This window comes from Wyeomyia smithii, chromosome 3 (genome assembly GCF_029784165.1).
Source record: "Wyeomyia smithii strain HCP4-BCI-WySm-NY-G18 chromosome 3, ASM2978416v1, whole genome shotgun sequence".
Classification (NCBI taxonomy): domain Eukaryota; kingdom Metazoa; phylum Arthropoda; class Insecta; order Diptera; family Culicidae; genus Wyeomyia; species Wyeomyia smithii.
This window is the reverse complement of record NC_073696.1, coordinates 5,861,671-5,886,493: the sequence shown is the minus strand read 5'-3', so window position 1 is coordinate 5,886,493 and position 24,823 is coordinate 5,861,671. Positions and strand designations below refer to the sequence as shown.

Here is a 24,823-nt window from a genome sequence, read left to right as displayed (position 1 = left end):
GAAGCAACCTTCCGCCTCTGCAAGAATACGCTCCCAATGCTGTCGTTTCTTCCGGCGATGGAGTCTCTTTTCAGCGGCTCTAGCATCTCGATATCTACCCATGCTCTGACGAGTCACAGCCGTGGCCAACATTTGACCCCTGGCGCGGTTCTTCTCCTCCGTCACTCGCTGGCACTCAGCGTCAAACCACTCATTGGATGCAGCTGCCGCAGTTGTACCCAACACTTCTCGCGCTGTAGTACTGATCGAACTGTGGATGTGCCCCCACTGTTCATTCAGGTTCCCTTCAACTCTTTCCTCAATCCGTTCATCAACCTTCTGCGAGTACTCTGCAGCCACTCCTTCAGTTGATAGCCGCTGGATGTTCACTCCTCGTTGCCTTGGATTTCAACACGTTGGACAGCCGGGCGCGGATTTTTGCTACTACGAGATAGTGATCCGAGTCAACGTTCGGTCCTCTGAACGACCTCACGTCTGTAACGTCTGAAAAGTGCCGTCCATCAATCAGAACGTGGTCGATTTGAGAGCAAAGCTCTCCATTCGGGTGCATCCAGGTGTGCTTACGTATGTTCCGGCGTGCAAAATAAGTGCTACAGATAGCCATCCCCCTAGCTGCAGCGAAATTAACAAGCCTCAGGCCATTGTCGTTCGTAGTAGAGTGGAAGCTTTCCCTACCAGTTACGGGGCGAAAGAAGTCTTCCTGTCCGACCTGTGCATTTGCATCTCCGATGACTATCTTTATATCGTGTCCTGGGCACTCATTGTATGTCTTTTCCAGGAGCTCATAGAACTCCTCCTTTTCGTCATCGGGTTTCTCGTTGGTCGGTGCGTACACATTATTTAGGCTGTAGTTGAAGAATTTGCCCTTAACTCTCAACACGCATATACGGTCACTGGTCAGCCTCCATCTAATGACACGCTTCATCTGTTTTCCAATTAGCACGAAACCGACCTCTCTTTCTGCTTTCACGCCGCCGCTATAGTAGATGTGGTACTTAAATAAAGTGTCCGCAATAGGATCTACTGCTCGGAATTCGCGTTCTCCCGATTTCGGCCACCGCACCTCTTGGATAGCTGCAACCTCCACATTCACCTTCCGCAGCTCTCTAGCCAGGATACTCGCGCGTGCCGGTTCGAGTAGAGTTCTTACATTCCAAGTACCGAGTTTCCAATAATCGTTGTCCTTTTTCGTTCGCCTAGGTCCATGCCGATTATTCCGTTCCGTATTTATATCTGGATTGTTCGTAGTATTTGGTATTCGGTATGCTGCCTTACTAGGGCTGCGATACCTAGTCTCGCGACGGGGCTGCCGTCTATGATATAGCTGGCGAGACACCGCGTTTCATTATTCAGCTGCCCGCTCCGGGTCGGACGCTGTTGTACGCCGCCCCTAACATGGGGAAACAGTCGCGTACGTTCCCCCTTCCCAGTCAGCATACGACCAAAGGGTTGGTTACCTGATATCCCGGGTATCCCGGTCGGCACCACGTGGAGGATGGGATAGGAGTTGCTGGACAGAGGTGGATGACTATAATAGGATCTCAAGTGACACGTGTCCAACCATTCGCCAACCAGCGTTGCGTTGATAACAAAAATTTAAAAAAATAGCACAAATTATACAAATGACAAGATTTATTTACATGACAGACATAACAAAATTTACAAGATTTAATAAAATTGACGCAGAAGACAAAAATGATGAAATTGACAGATGTTACAAATTTGCTAAGATTTGTTCTTCCAATAAATTCTAAAACAATTAGAACAATATTTATTGTTCGCAACAATTTTCGAACGTTTCTTACATGGTTAAAATTATAAAAACACTCAATCAATTGTAAGTTTTTTTCGAATTTACAGGGTGCGCCATAATTATTGCAACAAAATTGCAAAGTCGGTTTGCGGATCGATAACGAGCAACAATCAAAACTGGACCTTCATGCAAGATGGAGTAAGTTGAAGAAATTTTTGCTCAATTTGCTGGAAGTAAATTTCTCTTATCCTAAGCGTCGCCGAGCGGTCATCAGAGCTAATGGCGGACACATAAAATGAGCTTTTTTAAAAAAATACTTTTCTTGACTGAGCTTAGCTCGACTGACTACATTTATGGTTCCTACTTCGTGATTGATCAAAATTAGTTAAATTGCGCAAAGAATCAGTTGAATGTGAGCAACCAGTCTCATCGTACAAGTTTCAAATGTACAACTGGAATACTTTTTGAAGGATCAATGACGGTGCCAACAACGTCCTTGCAATCAGGTAGGAAGGAGGAAGGGATGTTAGTGTGCCCTTTGCTGTTTGGAAATTGTGGTAATCTCTGCATTTCCACAAATGTTGCAGCAAAGAGATTTTTGTAAGTAGAAAACGATCAGAGCTCATTAAAGATGCACAATTAGCTTAACTATATTTGGTTCAAGTTTAGACCATCAGAAAGAAAAATACTGTTGGGGCCACGCACAAGTGTGTGCGGTTATTTCCTATAGAACACAACTTGTCACACGATCAATAGTGGGTGACTGGTTATCCTACATGGTACGTATAGTAATTGGGATATACTACAATACTAGATAAACATTTCAAAAGGTCCTATTCTTTAATCGATCACTTTAATTCAATCACCACAACTTACTAAACACCTTTTATGACACGTTATTTGCACAAGTTGATAGCGGAGGGATCACTATAGCCTTCCGAACGAAAACCAAGCTTCGGAGAGTTACTAAAGCTGAACCATTACCAAATAGAGCCATTATGAAAAGATGGTCCGGAAAAACGATGAAAGCAGATAGGACCTTTTAAAATGTTTATCTAGAATTGTTCTGATTAATGAACGCGGTAGTCTTGTTCCCCTACAAAAAAAGAACACACTATTTTCAACTTCTTTGACCGATTAAAACCAACAAACAATAAGACAATCAGGGCTAATAAAAATCACTTTCACTACCGGAATTCTGTAAAAATTACAGCCAATCTTCTCCAACTTCTCCAGTACATAAACCGAGTTTACGACATTATATGTCACACAATGAAAATCAGAAAAATAAATTTTCCGAAAATTTGAAACAGTGAATATCAAACGAACAGGCTTTCACTGCGCCTGAAGGATAACTTGGTTCTTTACAAATACTGAAAAACGGAGGGAGAGAATGCACTGCACTGAAGTTTCTGGTGGCTGTTTTTCACTTTCATACAAAAGCGCTTTTCGGACCCTGCATTGGTGTGTGTGTGTGTGTGTGTGTGTGTGTGTGTGTGTGTGTGTGTGCGAGAGAGAGAGTGTAATAAATCCTAATTAAAAGCAAGATTTTCTGCTACACGATATAGACCCGATTTAAACCAGCATAGCATAGATAGCCTGCTGCACTATGGAACATTCTCATACAAGCTTTCGTACAAAATTATTTACATCGTTTTTTTCTACTTGTTATAATCAAAACAAATTGTGTCAGATCATTTGTGACTGTATCATGGTCAAGTTTTGATACAGGCGTATATATATTTTTTTTTGTATTAAAAGCGTATTTTGACGTGGGACTACGTCTTTGATTACTATACTGGGATGCATTCTGTAAAATTGGAAATGAAACTGGCAAATGTTGCGTCAGATATCAAACATTATTAACAGCATAACCACATGATGGATAACAATAACCAATATGTTGTTGGAAAAATAAAATGTATAACAATTTTGTAGTATGCTAGTTATCACACTAATTTTATTGCTAAGCGGTAAAGTTGCTAAAAAGTTTCAATGACAAATTTACCCGAACAATGAACCAATTACATGCGAGCACAGACGACGTGAATGAACACCATCCGTTCCCTGATATTCTCTGTATCAATATCGATATTAAAATTGACAGAGTCTTCCCGTCCCAATAGGTCAATTTATTTTAGCTTCCATTAGCTTAGACTAATATGATGTCTCGAAGGTAAAAGTTTTCCGAAAAGTTTGAAACAGTTCCCATTCTTGAACAATTTCTAAACCTGCTCTCAGAACGTAATAAAAACTGATGTCTTGAAAGAAAATATGCCTGTAAAAGCAACAGTACCAGTGGAGTAAAGAGCCGCGGGTCTCTCGTCATCTATGATTGCAGCGGTACTCTCCTTTTCGTACATTTCAGCGGTACACTTCTATTCGTACTGCAGCGGTATCATTCGTACTGCAGCGGTACTGTTCGTATTGCAGTGGTACACTTTTGTTCGTACATTTCTATTCGTGTGAAATCGAGGAAAAACTGCAATGCTGCTGCTGATTGAAAGTTTATCTATCTCATAAATATGATTACCATAAATTACTCAAGAAGAATTGCAAATTTTTGCAACGAATATTTATTTAATTTTATCTTCGATATTCACTAAATATTCATGAATTATTGAGAACTGTAGCAGAGGGTCCAAAGCCCCTGTAAAGGAGGATGGTTGCAACAGCTCTTAACCATGGCGGTTGCGTAAAATTCAATGGTTAAAACCCCTAAGCTAAGGTGTTATGCGACCCGTGCCGATGGATGACGTGGTGGGGGGGTTTAAGAAATACCCAGCCTCTAACGGAGCCTGTGGAGTACCAGGGCACCCTTCACAATAATTAGCCCTTACTGCATCACGCGGGTCACTGATGCAGCGGACTCTTCTTCACCCAGCGACTCGTGGGAATTTTATGAACGACAAAACTTCACAAAATTCGGCCATTGTTGTTTTCCATCCTTCGATCCATTCCTGAGCTTGGTGGTGAATTTGCTACTTCCAGGTTTGGTTGTAGGTAACTTCTTTTCGATGAAGCATTACAAGAACTTTTGCTTGGAGAGGAGATTATCTTGAACTAGAACTGTTTCAAAAGAAAATGACAAGAAAATGTTCATTTTATGTATTTCCTAGTGAGCCCAAAAATTTTCAATACGTTCCAAATCGCTTGGTTACAGGTGATCACAGTAAAACTTTTCAGAGCTTGTTAGTAGATACTCAAACCTTGAAAATAAACAAGGATCCAGCCCGGGAACTCTCGGGAGTAACAAGATGCTGACCAACCAAGTTGCAAATAATGATTTTTTTTTCTCATTTTCTTCAGTCTGTTTTACTTATCTTGTTTTTTTTTCCTCTCATACCCACACATTTTTATGAAAACCTAATTAATAACGTTTATGAGAATATAATACACTTAATAGTAACTCTGTTACCATGTGTAAAAAAAAACGATAAAAAACGATTTTTCAGGAAAATCCGAGTGAAAAAACACCTTTATTGTACTCTTGAAAAATTGTTTTCAAGCGAGAAATTAATATTCTAAAACTCGTTTATAAACTACATTTTAGTGGAGATCAAAGCTCCTGAAATAAAGCTATCGCAGATTTCACAAACTAAAACTGATACACCACTTTTTTAAAATAAGCCTTGAGGAAAAATGGTCTGAAAATCGATGGAAACGTCATGTGTCCCCCGAAACACGGCACTGAATTGTCGAAAATGACAAAAACGGTAATTTTTTTTTTTAATTTATCCTACACTTCATGATTTTATATTTTTGAATAAAATTACTTCAAACCGAACCCACCGTGCGTCGGCGACACCATCCAATGAGACGCGTTTCCATCGCGCTGACAGATGATGATGGTACCTCCTGGCCCACGCTGATGAATCACAGGGACCGCATCTACTATCATCTGCTTCTCCCGAAGCGTAGTACCTACATACTTCCACGCGGAGTAGAAACAATACGCGCAGCTTACGGTACGAGAACACGTTAAAAATAGTCCCATATAAATTATAGTCCCATATCTTGTCGCCCGAGACACAGAGAACAGGGCCGCGCGCTGCTTCGAGTGTTCAGAACGGAGTGCGCGCGTGTTTTTCCGTCAGTCAGTGGAAAGTGGTGCTCATCAAGTGGTCGTACGTACCTACTAGATATATGCAGGTTTTGCGCTGTCTACGCGGTCTCATTATTATCGCTTCGGAAAACTTGTGCAAATGAGTTTCGAATTATGACTTCGGATACCATCCACCGACGTTGATACTGAGTGCACTTTTTGGACGTTCTGTCAGTTTCAAAACTGTGACAGCTTCCGGCAACCAACAGCCGGCCCGTGAAGTCAAGTTTTTCTTGAATAAATAGTTGCTGTAACAATATAGTAGAATTATCTCTGACAAAAGCCATTCTGTATGAGGATATGAGGACAAAGGAAGCGGAAGTGTGGAAAACATTTTAGGGGTAGTTTTCCAGCCAGCGCATTCGCAATTCTAAAAAAGGACCTAGCGTCAGTGTGCTGTTGAATTATTTATTTTAAACAGTAGAAGTTTCATCGTTCTACTGCGGTGAGAGATTCGGGGTCGAAAGTCTCCAATGTAACATAAATTTCAAATTAAACCAGAGACAAAATGTTCGGTCGAGTGTTAATTCCAGTGCTGCTTGTAGTACTCGTAAACTTGTCCTTCCGCTGGGAGCTAACAGCTGCACAGCGTCGTCATGTGGCTGACATTGAGCTAGATGAAAACCAGGACGCAATTACCCTCCAGGCTTGCTACGTGGAGGATTTGCGAAACATTCGTGAATATAGTCAAAATCCACTTACGGTGACCATCAATCATTGCTATCTGCAGGAACTTCCAAACGCCATTTTTATCCGCTTTTCGGATCTCCAAACACTCGAAATATGTGATAGCAGATTAAACAATCTGCAGGATTTTGCTTTGAATGGATTGAGGAATCTCGAAGTACTTAATTTCTCCCGAAACAACCTGACCACCGTCAAATCTTGGAGTGACCACGATTTGGAAAACCTGCATACTTTGGATCTCAGACGAAACCTGCTGAAAGGCATCAACGAACAATCATTCAAACGTTACCCGAATCTCACTAAACTAAATCTGGCAGGAAATTTGATCTCCATCATCCCGGAGGGAACATTCAGAGTAGTTCCGCATCTGAAATATCTTAATCTCGGCCGTAATCTGTTAACTTCTATAGAAGAAACCACTTTAAAAGGACTAAGCAAATTGTCCCAGGTATCATTCCACCACAACCAGATAACCTACATTGACTTTTTCGCCTTCATCGGAAACAGTCACCTAAAAACCTTGCAACTGCAAGACAACCAGATTAGTATCTTTGAAACAGACCTTCTCTCCAATTTACCCCGACTAACATTTCTAAACATTAGTCACAACCACCTGGAGAACGTAGCCGAACACACCTTTAAAAAAAATTCCGACCTTCGGCTGCTAGACATCAGCTATAATCGAATAGATAAACTGCATGAGGATAGCTTCAAAGGTCTAACCAGTCTCGAGGCAAGTATTCCCCACGTGACACTCTGAGCGGTAATCCTCACGTTATTTAAAGAGTGAAATAAATCTCAACCGCCTTATCTTATCGTTTCGCATTGCAGGTCTTCAATGCCAGCCATAACCAGCTGGCTCAGTTGAACAAGTACTTCTTCAAGGACTTCTCGGCCATCCGCACGCTCGATCTCTCCGCCAACCGGTTGACTTACGTCGAGAATAAACTGTTCGAATACAGCCCCCGGGTGGAGAGCGTCAATCTTTCGCGCAATGCAATCACCGAAATTGAGCCGAATATGTTCGAGGATACGAGCCGGTTGCATACGCTCGATCTAGCCTACAATCAGCTGTCGGAAGATGCCTTCATGTGGTCGATCGTTAATTTGCACGCGCTTAATTTAAGCCACAATCAGTTCCAGCGGTTGAACGTTTCCCTGTTGCGCAATGTGGAACTTGTTGAGTTGTATGATAATCCGTGGAGCTGCCAGTTTCTGATTTTGGAGCTGATGAAGCAGAACAAAAAGATCCACTACGCTAATAATTACGTGGTTTACTCGAAGGATAGCATATTGAACACCCAGGGGGTGGAGTGTACCGACGAGCGGGGCAAGAAGCGCGATATAGTGGTTGTAGAACATGCAGTCCGAGCGGATTATGACTCTTCGGTGAGTATGGGAAAAGTTGTTTGAATTAATATGCAAAAACGAAATTGTTAAATTTGTTGTTGCATCGACTCCTGGAGTAGCCAACCTCTTCACTTTCTCATGCGATATTCCAAAGATAATTTGCCTGGAAAGTTTCACACTGGTGGAATCAAATCGTTGGTTATAAATAAATTTACCCTTTCATAATCGCAGAAAAAACCCTAGCAATATTCAATAATAGAGCAAACTTCATTAAAATTATACTCTCTATAAAATTCATGAAGATTAACGCAATTCGCTGAAAAACTATTAAAGGGGAAAAGACAATAATATATGTTGTATACAAGTTCACTTGCATACAATGGAATTGCGAGATTATTTAAAAAAGAAATAGCTTTGATACCACATTATGAATCCAAATGAATGTGAGATTGTCTTCAGCTGTTTGTTTATCAAAGAAAGGTATCGCTTGAGCAACTTTTTGGACTTCGAGCTCCCCATTTCTGGAAAATAGCCAAAAATGGTCAAATACCATCTAATTTGGCTAACGTTGGAATCGGGATGGTGCTCAGCAACCAAAATTCCGACGCTAGATGCCATTTTAGAATCCAAGATGGCGACACACGCTTTCTGGAAAACAATCTAGAATTGTCCGGGATGATACTCAGAACCTGGAAATCAACCAAAGATTTTGAATTCCATAATGGTGACTTTTGGTTTTTATAAAACAGTCCAAAATGATTAAATACCACTCAATATAGGTACTTTCAGAAAGGAGATGGTGCTCAGAAGGTGAAAATCAAATCCACTTGCGATTATTAAATCCAAGATAGCGACTTCTGATTTCTGGGAAACAGTCTAAAATGGCCATATAGCACATGGTCATTCCAGATACCCAGAAGCCAAAAATCAACGCGCAAAACCTGAGTGTGCGTAACCAGATCATTTATGAGCGAAATTAGCGCATTTAGGCCGTTACAAATTCAATTTTCATTTAATGTCAACCCCCCTCCCCCCCCCCCTTTAAAAATCTTGAATATTGGAAGGGGAAGGAAAAAAGCACAAACCGTTTTGTTCATTTTATTGGTTTTCCGACAGCATAAATGCTTTATTTAGCACCAAACAAGTCCAGTGACAGCAAGAGTGTCGTCAAAAGACAAGCGAAATAAATGATAATAATAAAAAAAAATTATTTTCCAACATTCATTTGAGTGCAAGTTACAAACGTCATAACTTGCACACAAACTTTGATCAAAGATATTTCTTTTTTTTTTTTGTCTCGGTGTTATTTATTTTTTGCCTACTAACTTTCATAACCTTGGACATAAAAAGAATACGAAATTTGTATCAGCCTTAAGCCTGTAGTACACTCTTTGTCTAATGGTCAAATATTTGACCTTCTGACATAATGGTCAAATTTATTTGACATCATGATTGTTGTTTGCTCGTGTTTGCCCCATGTTAAAATTGGAGACTGACAAATAATTATCTTTGACCAAATTTTTATCTGTCAAAAAGTGACAAATATTTGACACTCGGTCAAAGAGTGTACTACAGGCTTTACTGATTAAAGTTGGAACCAGTACAACGCATGTGCGTTGGGCATAACGCATTTGATGCTCTAGCGTATTTTGAATGTACTGCGCAGCTCAAAACCACTACACTTATAAAGCATCAGCTGATGTTCAGAAGGTTGGCATCGTTAAAACAGTCCAACCAGCAATCAATACTGATAAGTTGGGTACTGACTCCATTGAAGAAATTATTGCCTGATTTTTGTGATTTTTGTGTATATGATACATATTCTGATTTTGATCTCTGTCAATGTATTCCTTGTACAACTTTTGCGTTATGCATATCACGCATTGGTTGTGCGAAGTCAGAGCAAATTCTGTGCGAATTGAAAGGACACATTTGATGATTAAAGCTTGAACTTTTGCGTGAACCTAGACCCCATTTTGAAATTCAAAATGGCATCTTCCAGTTTAAACGCACAAAATGATAAAACCGTATTTCTAAGTATTTCTGGAATCGAGAGGCTGTCCGCAGGTCGGAAATCAACTCCAAACGCTCTTTTAAAAGCGAAGATGGCAACTTCCAGTTTCTGGAAATAATACACACAGATACTTCCAAATATGGGTGTTTCCAGAATCTGCCCAAAAGAAGACGACGCCACACGCTATTTTTAAATTCCTAATGGGGACTACCAGTTTTTGAAAATAAAAAAACAGCCAGAAAGTCAAGAACCGTCCAATATTAGTGCTTTCGGAACCGGGATTATGCCCAGAGGCCGGAAATCGAAAATGAAGATTGGAAGAAATAAATAAGATGTTTGAGTAAATACTCATTAAAAACTTTGACAGCTTATAATTGAAGATAGCTGTGTTTTTCATGTCTGCTTTATTTATTTTGTAATATAGACGAGCAGTTACATAAAGAAGGTCGCAATTTTTATATTCTTTTTCTGATTCCTATTTATGATTTGGCTGCAACTTTGCACAGGTATTCCTATGGGCTAAAGATGCCGTTTTGTGCTATTAGTATTTTGTTTGATCGTGATTAATGTGTGAAAAAGATTTTTTTAAAAGGGTCTTGACGGTTACAATTATTTCTAGAGTCAGAACAATTTGGTCAGTAACAATTTACGCTATGCTTTCTATCGACTGTTAGTTTAACTCCTCTGGGTAACAATTTAAAAAACTGTTCTCTCCAAAAGTTTATTACAAGGTAAGATAAATATGATGGTCATAAATAAAAATTTTAAATTTTTCAAAAAAAAAATGTTGAAGCCAGAACTGTTTGTTTGATTGATATGATGTCTTCGGCAAAGTACTTTAGGAGGACAAAATTATCTACAACTTTGCCGAAGACACTAAATAAACCAAATAAACAAACCTTTTTGGCTCTAAAAATATTTTTGTCATCAATAGGCAGGCTCACGGTTCAGGAAAAGCTCCTGAAGCAAGATTTCTTACTGCAAAGAGCTTATGAATGGAATTGTCTGAGTGCCTAATAATGATAAAAAAGTTTTAGAGCCAAAACGGATTGTTTGATTGGTATAGTCTTCAAAAAAATTACAGATAATAACGCATTATATACCTACACAGTAAAAATTTGGAACAAAACTATGAGATTTTCTTTTTAAATGCCTTTTTTGAGAGAGGTATCGAACGTCATCACCAATGGTTTTCTTCGGCGTATTTCTGTAGTAATGTTATGACCTGCTTATGAAAATCACTGACGAAGATGTTTGATATCTAATTTACTTTTTACTATGAAAAATTGTTTTGTCTTACGGTCTTCTTTTCTAGAAGGACAAAGTTATTGTCTAAAACTTTGCTGAAGACATTATACCGCTCAAGCAAACCTTTACAGCTTTTCTTTATTTATTTTGGGGAATTTTAAAATTTTTTTCACTATGATCATACAATTGTCAATATTTATCTAACGTTACTACAAAAAGCAAGAGGGTAGGAAACTGAAATTACCACGCCTTAATTTTTACTTGCCGAAGTCATTGGTTCCAATTTCATCACCGCTTTAATATATTTAGATCTCATTGTAACGACATATTCATCGCATAACTCCTCCTGTCCCCTCACGACGAACAGAAATGTTAGTATCGTTCATGTCTTCTAATGTCATAAATTTTGATCCCGTAGAGAAGACAGTGAGCCAATACTCAAGCTATCACCACCACTTATTAGAACACTTTTCTTCAAGCTATTGCAGCTCTTCAATTTTCAAACCTATTTGTCCTGTAGAAGCCAGTGTACCAGTGCTCGACCTATTACCATGGCAAAAGAAAACATATTTCTTCCAGCTCGTGTCAATTCGGTCTATACCTATGGGTATAACCAAAAAAAAAATTAATTAACTTTTCAATTGTAAATTTGTTTGTCCTGAGAAGGACAGTGTTTGTATTGTAACAAGTACTCCCAAAAACCGAATTTCGTTTCAGTTAGTAGTGAAGTAGCAATTCATCTGCTGCTTTCATAGCAGCCATCATGCACTTTGTCCATTCTACAGTCGGAAACTGTCTTCTGCCGCACAAGAATTGAACCGAAAAAAAATCAGGCACAATCCGATCCGCCTACCTTTCGCGTCTCCCATCCTCTGTAGCACGGTACGTTGGTGTGGGAACATCAGGGCGGTAATGAGATGTATGGAAAAAAGTCTTCATCGAATTGAAATACCGACCATGTACATTAGGGTGGAAGCGAAAATGGTCATGTCAAATTTCTAAAACCGACCATGTATATTTTGTTTATTGGTCCAAAAAAAATCATCTGTGCAAAATTTCAGCGATTTTTCAAAATTGCGATTTTTCAATCCTCGAAAATCTGCCAAGGGTAGAGTACTGGAAATTATTAAAATCAAAAAAAAAATTTTTTTAAGCCAAATGTCTTAAAAATGCATAAAACGACGAGGTCTGGAGTTATATCGAAAAAAAAAATTTTTGATCAAAAAAAGGTGTTTTAGGGGTATGTATGTTATTTTTTCTTTTGATTAGAAATGTCAAAGAATTTCATTTTCTACTGACTTGTTTTCAATTTAAACAGCAGTACTATTGAAAAAAATTGATTTCGAATTTTAACAACTGTAAGTGATTTTAGGACAAACCCTGCCGTCAAGAAATCATGACACAGGGATGCTAAGTCATATTTCAAATGTCTTCACACTCTATAAAAAATATCTGCACACATAAGCAATCTGTAAACACGGTCCCCATTCAATGTTAGCAAAAATCCCAGTGAAAACATTCAATCGGGTGCGATTAACACACCGACTATTAGGCTTCCACTTATTCACACGAGCCCTGATGTCTTCGAAATTAAAACAAGTCTTCGCATTTGGCATCCCTGTTAAAGCATGCGAATTAGGGTTATATTTCCACAGAAATGTCATTTTGTGCTCTACGAGGGTTATTTTTTCTTGTAGCAGAAGTGTCTTTTTGTTCACTACTCGCCAGTGAGTAAAAAAATATTCTTTTTCAATTTAAAAATCAAAGAAAAATCGTAGAGATTTAAGAAAAAATACGTAGTGCCTACTGAAAGACCGACCTTATCGATTAGTATAAGAAAAAGCAAGTATTTTTTCAAATTAAAACTCCCCATTTGAGCAACTGTTATGTTTTGTACAAAACTCTTTGTAATTTTCCATTTACGAGTTCCACATCGAGTAACGCAACGTTAATGGCATAAGTTTGATGAAAATCAAGTTTGAGATAACAAATGAACACTAAAATAATTTACGTCTGGTTTGGAACGAACTGTGAGTCATTCTAGAATCCCGATTTTAAATATTCCATATTGAGCTTTCGGTTGCTCAGAAAACGGCCAAGTCCCAGAAGGTCGATTTTCGCTCGAAATTTTTTTTTTTCGAGGTCACACCAGATCTCGACGCACTATGCATGTTTAAGACATTTGGCATCGAAAAAAAAGTCAATTTTCCCAATTTCCTGTACTTCCCGCTTGGTGGTTTTTCAAAGGTTGAAAACTTTAAGGTCTTTGATTTAGGTGTGCCACGAAGCGCTTAAAATTTTGATGTTTTGACCCTCGAAAATCAAGATCCCTAATAATTTGAAATTCTGCACAGATCTTTTTTTTTAGGTCAATAAACAAAATGTACATGGTCGGTTTTAGAAATTTGACATGATCATTTTCGCTGCCACCCTAGGGAACATAGTCTCACGATTCTTTTCATGCATAAAAGCAGTACAGGCATGCAGCGTGCGTTCATTACTAATTTGGCTTCTGAAGCGGACGCACCAGCAGCAGTTCTTAAATATCTTCCGAGAGATGATGCATATGAAGCGCATACAACTATACAACTTTTCCAAGCTCCGTCATTGTCGCTTCTGCGAGTCGGTCACTTTTTTCTCTAAGGCAATGAGAATGACCAGTTCCGTAAACGCAGAAGCGAGAATGACGGAACTTAAAAAGCTGTATGGTTCTATGTGCTTCATATGCAGCATCTCGTCGGTTTCGCGCAACACTAGCATCAGAGTTTCGAGAAAAACGCGTTGCAAAATTAGCGTCGAAAATTGCTTTGGGCTTGTTCATTGTCTTTTTTTTTAATAGTAAGTATTATAATATATTATTTAGAGCTAAAAATAAATCTTATAAAATACAAGCATCGAATGTTGTATAATCCATAATCAAATGTGTCGATTTTCACATCGCTATACATGATTAAAATGTTATATATAAAACATTTCACCAGATGCGAAAGAAATCTCGAAATGGATCCTCATAGAAAGACGTCGTCCTACATTGCAAAGAGCTTCATTGCGATAATTAATTAAAGTTCTTGCTCTTGGAATATTTATAATCATCAATACCCTTTTTACATAAACCTTTTTCACAAATTAGTCCCAATTTTTAAAAAAAATACTAATAGCAGAAAATAACATCTTCATTCCATAGGAACATCTGTGCAAAGTTTCACTAAAAGTTTGAAATGGTTACCCGTTTTTTGAGCGAATTACATAGACATTAAATTTTGAATGGATTTATAGATAAAGGCGGATTTCGCGCCATATCGACCAGATGTTGGCAGCACCCTCTCAGAATTCAATGAAACTTTGTGGGTAAGTTGTACTTACTACCAAAAGCAATTTTACTCTGCAGGTAATACCACCAATGATTTGTTCCCTTCGTTTCTGATATCCGTCCGGCCAACATCCGATCTTTGACACCATTTTAAATTCAAACTGCCTTGAAACATCCTGAAATGGACACACGCAAAACTTTTCCTTATTACTTTAGAAGCAATAGCGCAAAATTGCCTTTTTGGTAACAAACCTATTTCTTTAAAGGCAATAAAATTCTTCCCCAGTCAAGTAACAACACATACTGCCATATATTTAGCACGTATTACGGGAGTACGACTATCTAATAATGGTCGTTTGAACCACATGCAAGATTTTTCTGTCGAAAACTGCTCCCTTTCCATCTCAAGCAAAAAAAAATCACACACCGTCGCATATGTTGCACATGGCTTTCAAGTTTCTTCAATCTCCAATTCATCCGGTGTGCGTGTATTAGTTCGCTCGTTATATGCATACGGAGTAGAGAAAAAATATGACAAGAGCTGCCAAGCAGCATTTTCTCCGTCAAAGAGTATGCGAACGTTGATGATTTCAAAGACTTGAAATGCGTCTTGAAATGACATCACGATCTGTAAACTGCGTTAGAGAAAAACAAAAACATTCGCTTTCCTGCAAGATATCTAAAACACATACTCATTGGTTCATGGAAACTCATTTGCACCTGTTTGAAAATACAATACTCGTGCCTAACCAGACAATATTCGCAACTTCGGCAACTCTGGTCAGACAGTATTACATATAGATCATTGCACGATGACGTCACAAAACAAGAAGAAGAAAGGGATTTGACAGTTGTCGCGGGTTTATTTACATAGTAAAATTTTCGGCTCGAATAAAAATGCGGAAATGTCTTCTTAAAAAATATGTTTTTAAGAATAAACCAAAAGATCACAGTAACGAATTCGCAAAGGCGTACTCGTATCATTCATTTTCACTCCTATCACATAAAAAGTGAATGGAACAGATTGTAAACAAACCCGTGGGAAGTGTAGGAAAAGTGAGGTTATTTTTCGTGTGCAATGATCTATTTCCATTTCAAGTTAACACAAGGGGACGAAACGAAAGTGTTTCTAATTAGACATTTGAGGTTGACGGTTGAGATTCTGATTATGTGTGGGTGAAGCGGACAAAAATGAACCTGATCGTTGCATCAATACAAATGCAGCGAGTGAAGTCTTGCTAACACATGCATTGCGGTGCTTGGCTGTATGTTCTTCTCCAGAAACACATACAAGCGTGTGGCCGTCATAATTTTCATTACTTTTTGTTTGTTACTCTTTGTGTATAATGCGCGGTCATAAGACACAATAAGTAATAAAAAATTGCCCTAAAGTAATAAAATGTTCCCCGTTTGCGTTGGGTGCATATATTACCTCAATCCCGGAATCGGAATGACTTATGTCTGCGCCCCAACTCTAGTTTTTTTTGCAGTCGCTTGTAGTTTTCGATTCAAAATGTCAAAATAAACCTCCTTGGTCATGATATAGCTTAATATAGCTTAAATTCTCCGATACCATAAATATGCCGCCATTTTCTTGTGATACCATCAGAACCCGAAAAAACATTACTTTTGTCTTATCTGATCGAATCATCTTATTGCAGTTATCACTAGTCCATGAAATGTGGTCCAGGGCCCACTTGAACTTTTTTTTGATATTTTTTGCGAATAACCATGGCCTCTTGAGTACTACTCTGTTTTTAAGACCTTCCTAATGAGAGCGATTTCGTACGGATTATGATGTCAGTTGAATGGAAAACTCGCTTTCGAACTGTTTCGTAATTTTCGAAGCTGATAGTCCCCTGTCCAACTCCGCCTTCTTCACGATAGCTCTGTTAATTCGGCCAGTTGTCTTTGAAGGACGCCTCGATCACTTAGCTGGTGAGAAGAAGCCACGCTTTTCGTACCTCTGATTTTTTTTCGCAAAAATGTTGCCAACTGGATAAGAATCAAGGATCGGGAAGCTAAAAAATATTTCATCGGCGATTTTTTGAAAAATTTGGATTTTAATTTTTTTTAGCGCAAATCTACGAAAAAAGATCCCTTTAACTTCCCTAATTTCAGTCATATTAACATAGTCAGCAACCAGTGCTTTTGAGGGTAGTGCAGTGTCATTTAGTTTCAAAAATGTAACAATTATGTCAGTCATTTTACCACAGACAAACAGACGTACCACTCCATACAAAATTCTAAAAAACTGTGGTTCCGGTTATTTTGTGCAACACGTACTGAACATATTCCGCAAACGATAAACTTTCAGCCTTACTGCTGTTTCTGGCAGCACGGCACGCGACTGTCTACTGAGTTTAAAGGTAAAAGGGCTGATGTGCACCACCGCTGCGGCGGGAACATTCCGCGTAATTGAAACTCATTTGAATTGACCGTTATTTTCATTCATGAATATAAATTTCAAAGTACCTCTGTTTGTCTGTGATTTAACCATAGGAAATCACAGCAACCAATGCATTTGAGGATAGTGCAATGTCACTTTATTTCGAAAATTTTACGGATAAACCATGAAGCTATACCACGAGAAATGTAGAAATTTGGTTTGCGCCTTGTGCTTCAAAAAAACTGAATCTACGAAAAGAATAGGCGAGCAGTGGAAGAAAATGCTCTTTTCTCACTTTCTGCCTATGTATAACGAAAATAATAAAAAGTATCCTAGAGTTTTGTGCGGAAGTTGTTATCTGGGGGTGTACTGACAGTCCAAAGTTAAGTCGAATGTGATCTAATTATTGTCAAATTACTTATTGCTGACGCATCTTTTCGAACAAGATCTGAAGCATCGAGATATGCACGTCCACGACTCCAATAAAGATACTTAAATATAAATAACTTTGAATTTTTCAAAGGAAAAATGTTTTTTAATGAATTTATTTACCTAATCCGACAAAGATTGAACATTAAGGAAATTTTCTCTACGAAAACATAAAGACAAACTGGTTTGCTGGATTTCCGTACGTTTTTCCTGCATCCCACAAAAATTGTTACATCTTAATTTTTTTGCGCTGAACGTCTTTTATCTTTTAAATAAATTAATTCAGTTTTTCAAAAAAATCGCCGATGGAATAGGGAAGGGAACGGCTTAAGCAGTAGCGCTTATTTTAATCAGTCGAAGAAAACAGGCCTCAAACTCCTGCATTTTGATCAATATCGACAATTTCAATGATGGAAACGAAAACTGTCTAGCTGTCTTTTTTTTGTAAGATTTGGACCACTGCGACCATTATTTTGATCTTTTGTGGTATACCTCTTCTTTAGTCTAGGTACTCGTGGCAGACATATCACTATTGATGGAAGTGATCGTCGTTGTCATATCGCACCCTTTCTCCCAATTAGGCACTGAATTTCGTATGAAATGTATTACCTCATTAGGATTCGCAGACCAGACCTCAAAAGGCTCCAAAGTTCCTTTTCCAAAGGCTCTTATTCTGCGCTGTATTAGTGCACTGCAGTGGCAAAGCAAATGTTCTGAGGTTTCACATTCGAACCCGCAGAGGCGACAAATTTCGTCATCTGACTGACCAATTTGTTTCAGGTGATGCTTACTTGGACATCTAGCTGTCTTACGAACATAAGAAATACCGTTAATCACAAAGAAATCTGTGAACAATTGCAATTGAAACAAATCGATCTATATTGCAGCCATTTAGGAGCCACTTCAGGTGCTGAAAAAAAAACGCTTGCAAAACAGATGGAAACTGCTTAAAATAGGTTCGGGGTGATTGGAATAGTGTCCCTCGCTTGGTAACTTTGATTAATGATTGTTAAAGTTTGCTAACTTAGTTTTACTATCTGAAACAAGTTCGAACAGAGAAAATGATAGAGAACAGATTGATATACTACTGTTTGAGTTTCACCCAACACATTTCGAGTATTTCGTCTGAATACACAGGCGGTTCCTAAAGCTGCTTAGAATATGTTCCTTACCCCATTTTTTAACTTTCAGATCCTTGATTCCTATCCAGTTGGCAACATTTCTGCGAAAAAATATAGAGGTACATGAAAATTCGTTAACAATCGAAATTTTGAGACCGTGAGGTACCTTGAAATTTATATTCATATTATGTCAATTCAAATGAGTTTCAATTACGCGGAATATTCCCGCCCAGCGGTGGTGCACATCAGCCCTTTTACCTTTGAACTCAGTAGACAGTCGCGTGCCGTGCTGCCAGAAACAGCAGTAAGGCTGAAAGCTTATCATTTGCGGAATATGTTCAGTACGTGTCGCACAAAATAATCGGAACCACAGTTTTTTAGAATTTTGTATGGAGTGGTACGTTTGTTTGTCTGTGGTAAAATGACTGTTTTAATTGTTAAATTTTTTGAAATTAAATGACACTGCACTACCCTCAAATGCACTGGTTGCTGACTATGTTAATATGACTGACATTAGTGAATTTAGAGGGAATTTTTTTTTTGTAGATTTGCGCTTAAAAAAATTAAAATCCAAATTTTTCAAAAAATCGCCGATGAAATATTTTTTAACTTCCCCATCCTTGATTCTTATCCAGTTGGCAACATTTTTGCGAGAAAAAATCAGAGGTACATGAAAATTAGATAATAATCGAAATTTTGACACCGTGCTATCTCTGTGCAGTTTTACAATCGCTTTTGCCAGTTTTGTAATTTTCAATAATAAAACTTCGGATACTGAGCGTAATTTGGGTATTGTGCAGCAAATAACTTTGAATTTTCAACACGAAACTGAAATTTTGAGAACGAAAACTGCGAGAGCACTGAATAACAATTAGACACAATGTTTACATTCGAGAAAGTTGCAGAATACACACTAAAATCTGTAAAACAAACTTAAATCGTGGTATCCGTTTGAGGCAGATAAACTTTTCTGCGTAATTTTTTACCCTTTTTCATACTTCATCACATAAAATATCAAGAGAATAAATGATGATGATGGTCCCACCTCATACCCCTACATCGGTTTGAGCTGGTCGATTTATCTAAGTAAGATATTATATAGAGTCATATAATGTAACCAGTTGACAAGCAAATAACGGACTGGTTATTAATACAGACATAGTAACCCTTCAAAAGAATACCAATAATTTGAAAATAAATAAAAAATAAACGATTTTTCAATAACATTGATCCAAGGCTCATCCAGAACGTTTCCAACCCGAAAATTATCTGGACTTGGTTAGGAATTGAACCTAACATTTAGGAGCGTTAACTAAACAGAATTGGTTCTGGATAACGATCCAGAACTACGAGAGAGATCCTATGACACTATAATTCCCGATAACGAGCTCTACAGTCCACAGGCAAACCCAAGCCTTTTCAGTTTTTTTCTCCGAACCCTTTTTTTAAATCGTAAAAGCAAATAAATTAAGAAAATAAAGGTGACAGCAACTCAAAAAGCAACTTATCAACCCGTTATGCTTTTTGTTTCAATTTCAGGGGTTTAAACCTGATGTACTCAATATCCAGATTGTCTATGTCAGTCTACGCGCGCGTGGCTCAAACATGTGTAGCCGACTCATTTTTTTTAACTCTAATATCAATTATTATATAACTATATTCAAACAAAAATCCATCATCATCAATGAACATAATAACTTGATGTACCCAATAAATTAGAAAAAAAGTTTAAATTTTACAATCTTCGTCATTAATTTACAAAAAATTCTATATAATCTGTCTACAAGACAGACTTTATGTGTGAAATACAAAGCCTTTTAAACTCCGCCATTGTTGCTGAACGTTTTACTTGTCTTGGCATCGAATTGAAAAAGTTTATTTCTTCGTACAACAGAGAGTTCTGTGATCTTCCGAATAAAAAATGTGGTGTTCTAGCATCATCCGCGTTTCTAGTGTTGTACCTATGAAAATCACTTCCTCTATCAATTCGATCACACAAATAGCGAGGCAGCATATTATTCAAAATCTTATATAGAAACACCATTGTCAAAAAATATACTCTTTGCTTCACAGAAAGCCATTGTAATGCGTCCAGCATAAAACTCGAGGAAGTGTATATATTACATCTTAATATTAATCGCATTACTTTATTTTGTAAGCGCTGCAGTCTCAACATTTGTGTATTGTTTGCAAGAAATATTATGGATGAACAAAAATCTATATGTGGTGAAATGATTGACTTATAAAGACTAATTTTACTACTAACAGTCAATTCATTTTTCAAACGGCACAAAATACCGTATTTTTTCGCCATTTTCTTGATGACATTATCTATGTGAGACTTGAAAGTTAATTTGTCATCAATAATAACTCCAAGATACTTTAATTCATTTACGCGATCAATCGTCTCACCATCAATTACAATGTTTTCGTCTGGTCTGAAGTTGGCAGAATAAATAATCAAGTACTGTGTTTTACTAATATTCAATTTAAGCTGTTTAAACTTTAACCAATTCGCCAGATAATGTAAATCTTGATTCAAAAGTGCAACAATATCGTTTGGATTTTTCGCTGCAATGAACAGAACAGTGTCATCGGCAAATAAATTTATATCGCAAAACCGTAAAACTCGCTTCATGTCATTAATATAAATTATGAACAAAATGGGCCCCAAAACACTTCCTTGCGGTACACCAAGTGTATTAGCAATGGCATCCGATTCAAAATCATTAAAACGAGTCTTCTGAGTTCTAGCACACAAATAGCTTTCAAACCATTTATATGCTGTCCCTACGATACCAAAGCGCTCCAATGTTTGCAACAATAAGGGCCTAGAAATTGTTTCAAAAGCGCGTTTTAGATCCAAAAATACAGCAAGAATAGTTTCTTTAGCCTCGATTTTTTCTTTCCATTTTGCTAACACCAGATTCAATGCAGACTCACAAGAGTGCCCCTCTCGATAACCTGATTGCTATGGAATAAGCAAATCATTACGATTTAAATAATCCATCAGCTGGCCTTTTACAACAAGTTCTAATATTTTCTCTAATGTGTGCAACATGTTAATGGGACGGAACTCTTCGGCTTTATCCGTCCCAGTAATCTTGGGGATAGGAACCACAAGTGATTCCTTCCAAACTTTAGGCACGTGCCCTGTTTGCAGTGATTCATTAATAAGGTCCAGCAGATCGTGTCCAATGACATGAAAGCAATCTTGTATTACTTTTGCGTTGACATTGTCGATACCAGCCGATCTCTCCAAAGAAAAACAAATATCTTTCAACTCTGCAAAAGTAATAGGATGAAAACCATCAAAGCTACAGTTATTATTGATCGGCTGTATTATCTCGTCCGGCTCATTGACCAAATCAATGCTATGATTTATCGATTGAACACTGTTAACGAAATAATTGTTAAATTTATTTACTATTACTCGCGCCGATTGTTCTTCTAAGCCATTAAAAGTTATGGATTGCGGGCTACAATCTTTACTTATCATTAGTTTCTTCAAAATTTTCCATAACTGTTTGCTGTTATTTCGATGTTGATCAATCTTCCGCTGTATATATTCACACCGAGCCTTTTTCAAGGCACGTGAATACATGTTACGCGCCGCGGTGTACCTATACCAATCATCGTTACTGTTACTTCTGTAAAACTGCTTATACCTTTTATCTCTTTTTCGTTTTAAACGCAGAAGATCTAAAGTGTTCCAGCTGTTTGCATTATGCAAGTTTACATGTTTTTCTAAAACTAAACTATTGGTACATTCTTTCAGCGTGTTGGTAAGAACAGCTGCATTATTGTCCAAATCACCAGTTACTGGTTGAAAATCCAAGCTTCTCGAAACAAGTTGAGACACTGCTTGTTTCGAATATCTGTTCCAGCACTTTATCTTTACTTTATCATCACGGTTTTGGTCATTCTCAATAAAAACAAAAATTGTCTCATGATCTGTAATTTTGTAATCGGCCTCTGTAATGGAATGAACATTATCAAAATTTGAAAACACGTGATCTATTAATGTACGAGATTGTCTGGAAATTCTTGTATATTGACAAACAGTTTGTCGCAAATTGAAAAAATCTGCTAATTGCTTTAATTGATTCGAATTTGGTTCATTAAGCCAATTAATATTAAAGTCACCAGCGATAACGTTTAATTTATTTAAATCTACAAAACTCTCCCACCAGTTATCTCAAATTTCCAAAAAACGCTGGTCACTTGAACTGGGGGAATGGTATACAATTCCGAAATTTCCCATCGTCATGCCTCTTTCAACTGATATACCCAGGAACCAATTGTTTTCGACACATTCGTTTAACCGAGTGTTGAATTTAGCAGATTCCTTGGCGTAAATAGCAACCCCTCCAGTATGTCTGGAGTGTGAAAGGCAAAAAGCAACTTTGTAACCCGGTATGTTATATTGATCGAATGCATCAGCTTCTACTATATGAGTTTCAGCCAGCAATACTAACATCGGACGTGTTGTTTCCACAAAACGCCGCAATGCGGCATAATTTGTAGATAAACCAGTAATATTTAGATAAACTATCTCTCGCTTCCTCTCACATTGCATTTGCTTCAGCTGCTATTTACTTAACAACATGTTGCTTTTTCTTTTTTCAAACAGTCTCCGATATACCGGACACTGCGTGCTAAATGCTGGATGTTTTACGTCCAAGTTCAAATGAAATTCTTTCTTAGATTTTAAACAATTTACGCAGTTAAAATCAGTCGATGAGCATTCCGATGTCTTATGTAGTCCGCTACACTTGGAGCATGTTTCAGGATTAACACACTCTGTGCTTTTATGACCAAATTCTCCACATTTAAAGCAACTGAATCGAACACCTATCCCACCCAATGTTTACTTTATAAGCAGTCATCAAGTGGTTAAAAATGTCCTTATCAACTTCAATAATAGTGTTATACTTATTATATTTGAAGCTTGAATTTACAAATTGAGCAATAACTTTGACTTCATTGATACCGAGGTCTTCATTTTGACTTTTTAACAAGTCAATAAAGACTTCGGGGGAATATTGATCACTCATTCCCACAATTTTCAACTTAGGCTTAGCGGTTGTAGGAATAACAGCATTATATTTTTCACCTAAATTGCTTTCAATGTCCTTTTTCACGACTTCAATGTTATCCCCTGTTGCACACTCAGCAATTATCGAACCTGCTTTCCCGTTTCTAAAGTTTCTAATTTTGTGTATTTTAGGATCTAAATTATTTTTCAAAAAAATTCTAGTATCTTCACTAGATTGAGAAGACTCGACTGGTTTAATCACAATGACCGGCCGAGTCTTACGGTTTTCCACTCGCTTCAATTTATTTGCATTCCCACTTGACCCCGCTAAAACGTTCGCGTATGTCAAAGCATTTTCAGAAACAAAAACCTCGTCATTTTGCTTAGCTACGTCTTCAATTGGTTCGTCCCGCTTATTCGAAATTATTTTTTTCTTGTTGGGAATAGAGTCCGACTCAGAGTGAATCGTTCTCTCAGTTCTAGACCTCTTTCTACTCATTGCAGCATGTTTATCCCGATCATTGTTACCAATAACATTTATTTTAAAATCATCCAACTTTCTGGCAACATTGGCTTCAATGCTTGCCATACTCTCACGAAGAGAGTTGCTGATCGATTTTAAAATACTATCGATACCGTTAGCAATCGCGCTGTTTATCTGGGTTTTGATTTCGCTTTGAGTACTGTAAGCGACTGAGACAAAGATGACAATACACTCTTGATCTCCGTCAGCTCACTACTCATAGCATCATCTTTCCCGGCGTCTTCTTGGGCCGATAAACATGAAGCACATTTGAAAACAATATTTTCATTATCGTTAACGACTTTCGCCGCTATTTTAGTGAGCGGTGTACAAACTCGATGGAATCGAGAATTGCACTTGCCCACACAAACTACGGGATCGTCGCTAACACGAACTACATTACCACACTTTGCACAGTCCATAATAAACAAACAAACAACCGCCGGCCGGACTCGTCCAGCAGCAACGGCAAAGGCTAAAGGCAACGAACAATGCAAAAATATAACAATGAATGTTTCAACCAGCAGCCGTAGCGTCTATGTGATATAGATGCGCTGATCGGCGCTGACACAAATTAAATCAATAAAAAACGAATAAATCGAAAGCATGCAAATACACTTCTACTTATCCGTTTAGGTTTCCAATTTGGCCGTCTTGATTTCACACACAAAAAAGCGTTTTAATGTTGACACTAGTGGTACACAAGCTACTATGTTCACCATTCACCACCATGAAGATATAAACGCCGTTTTTTTTTTTTTTTTTTAATTGCAGTGTAGTAAATAAACATAAATTGATAAATCACGGAAGAACACTCATTAAATTAACCTGATTTTCAAGAGAGAAAACAAAGTGT

The 24,823-nt window shown here is 37.8% G+C and overlaps 1 protein-coding gene across 2 annotated transcripts in view; it reads left to right on the top strand.

Moving 5' to 3' along the window:
* The first annotated feature begins 5,653 nt into the window (after positions 1-5,653).
* Positions 5,654-24,823, top strand: part of LOC129726486 (insulin-like growth factor-binding protein complex acid labile subunit) — a 43,028-nt gene continuing 23,858 nt past the window's right edge. The window contains exons 1-2 of one of the 2 annotated variants that reach the window (XM_055683242.1): positions 5,654-7,278; positions 7,377-7,934. In XM_055683242.1, the coding sequence (XP_055539217.1) occupies positions 6,367-7,278; positions 7,377-7,934 (1,470 nt within the window). In that variant the 5' untranslated portion in view covers positions 5,654-6,366. The remainder of the gene's footprint in view (positions 7,279-7,376; positions 7,935-24,823) is intronic. The other variant, XM_055683241.1, reaches the window with a different exon arrangement.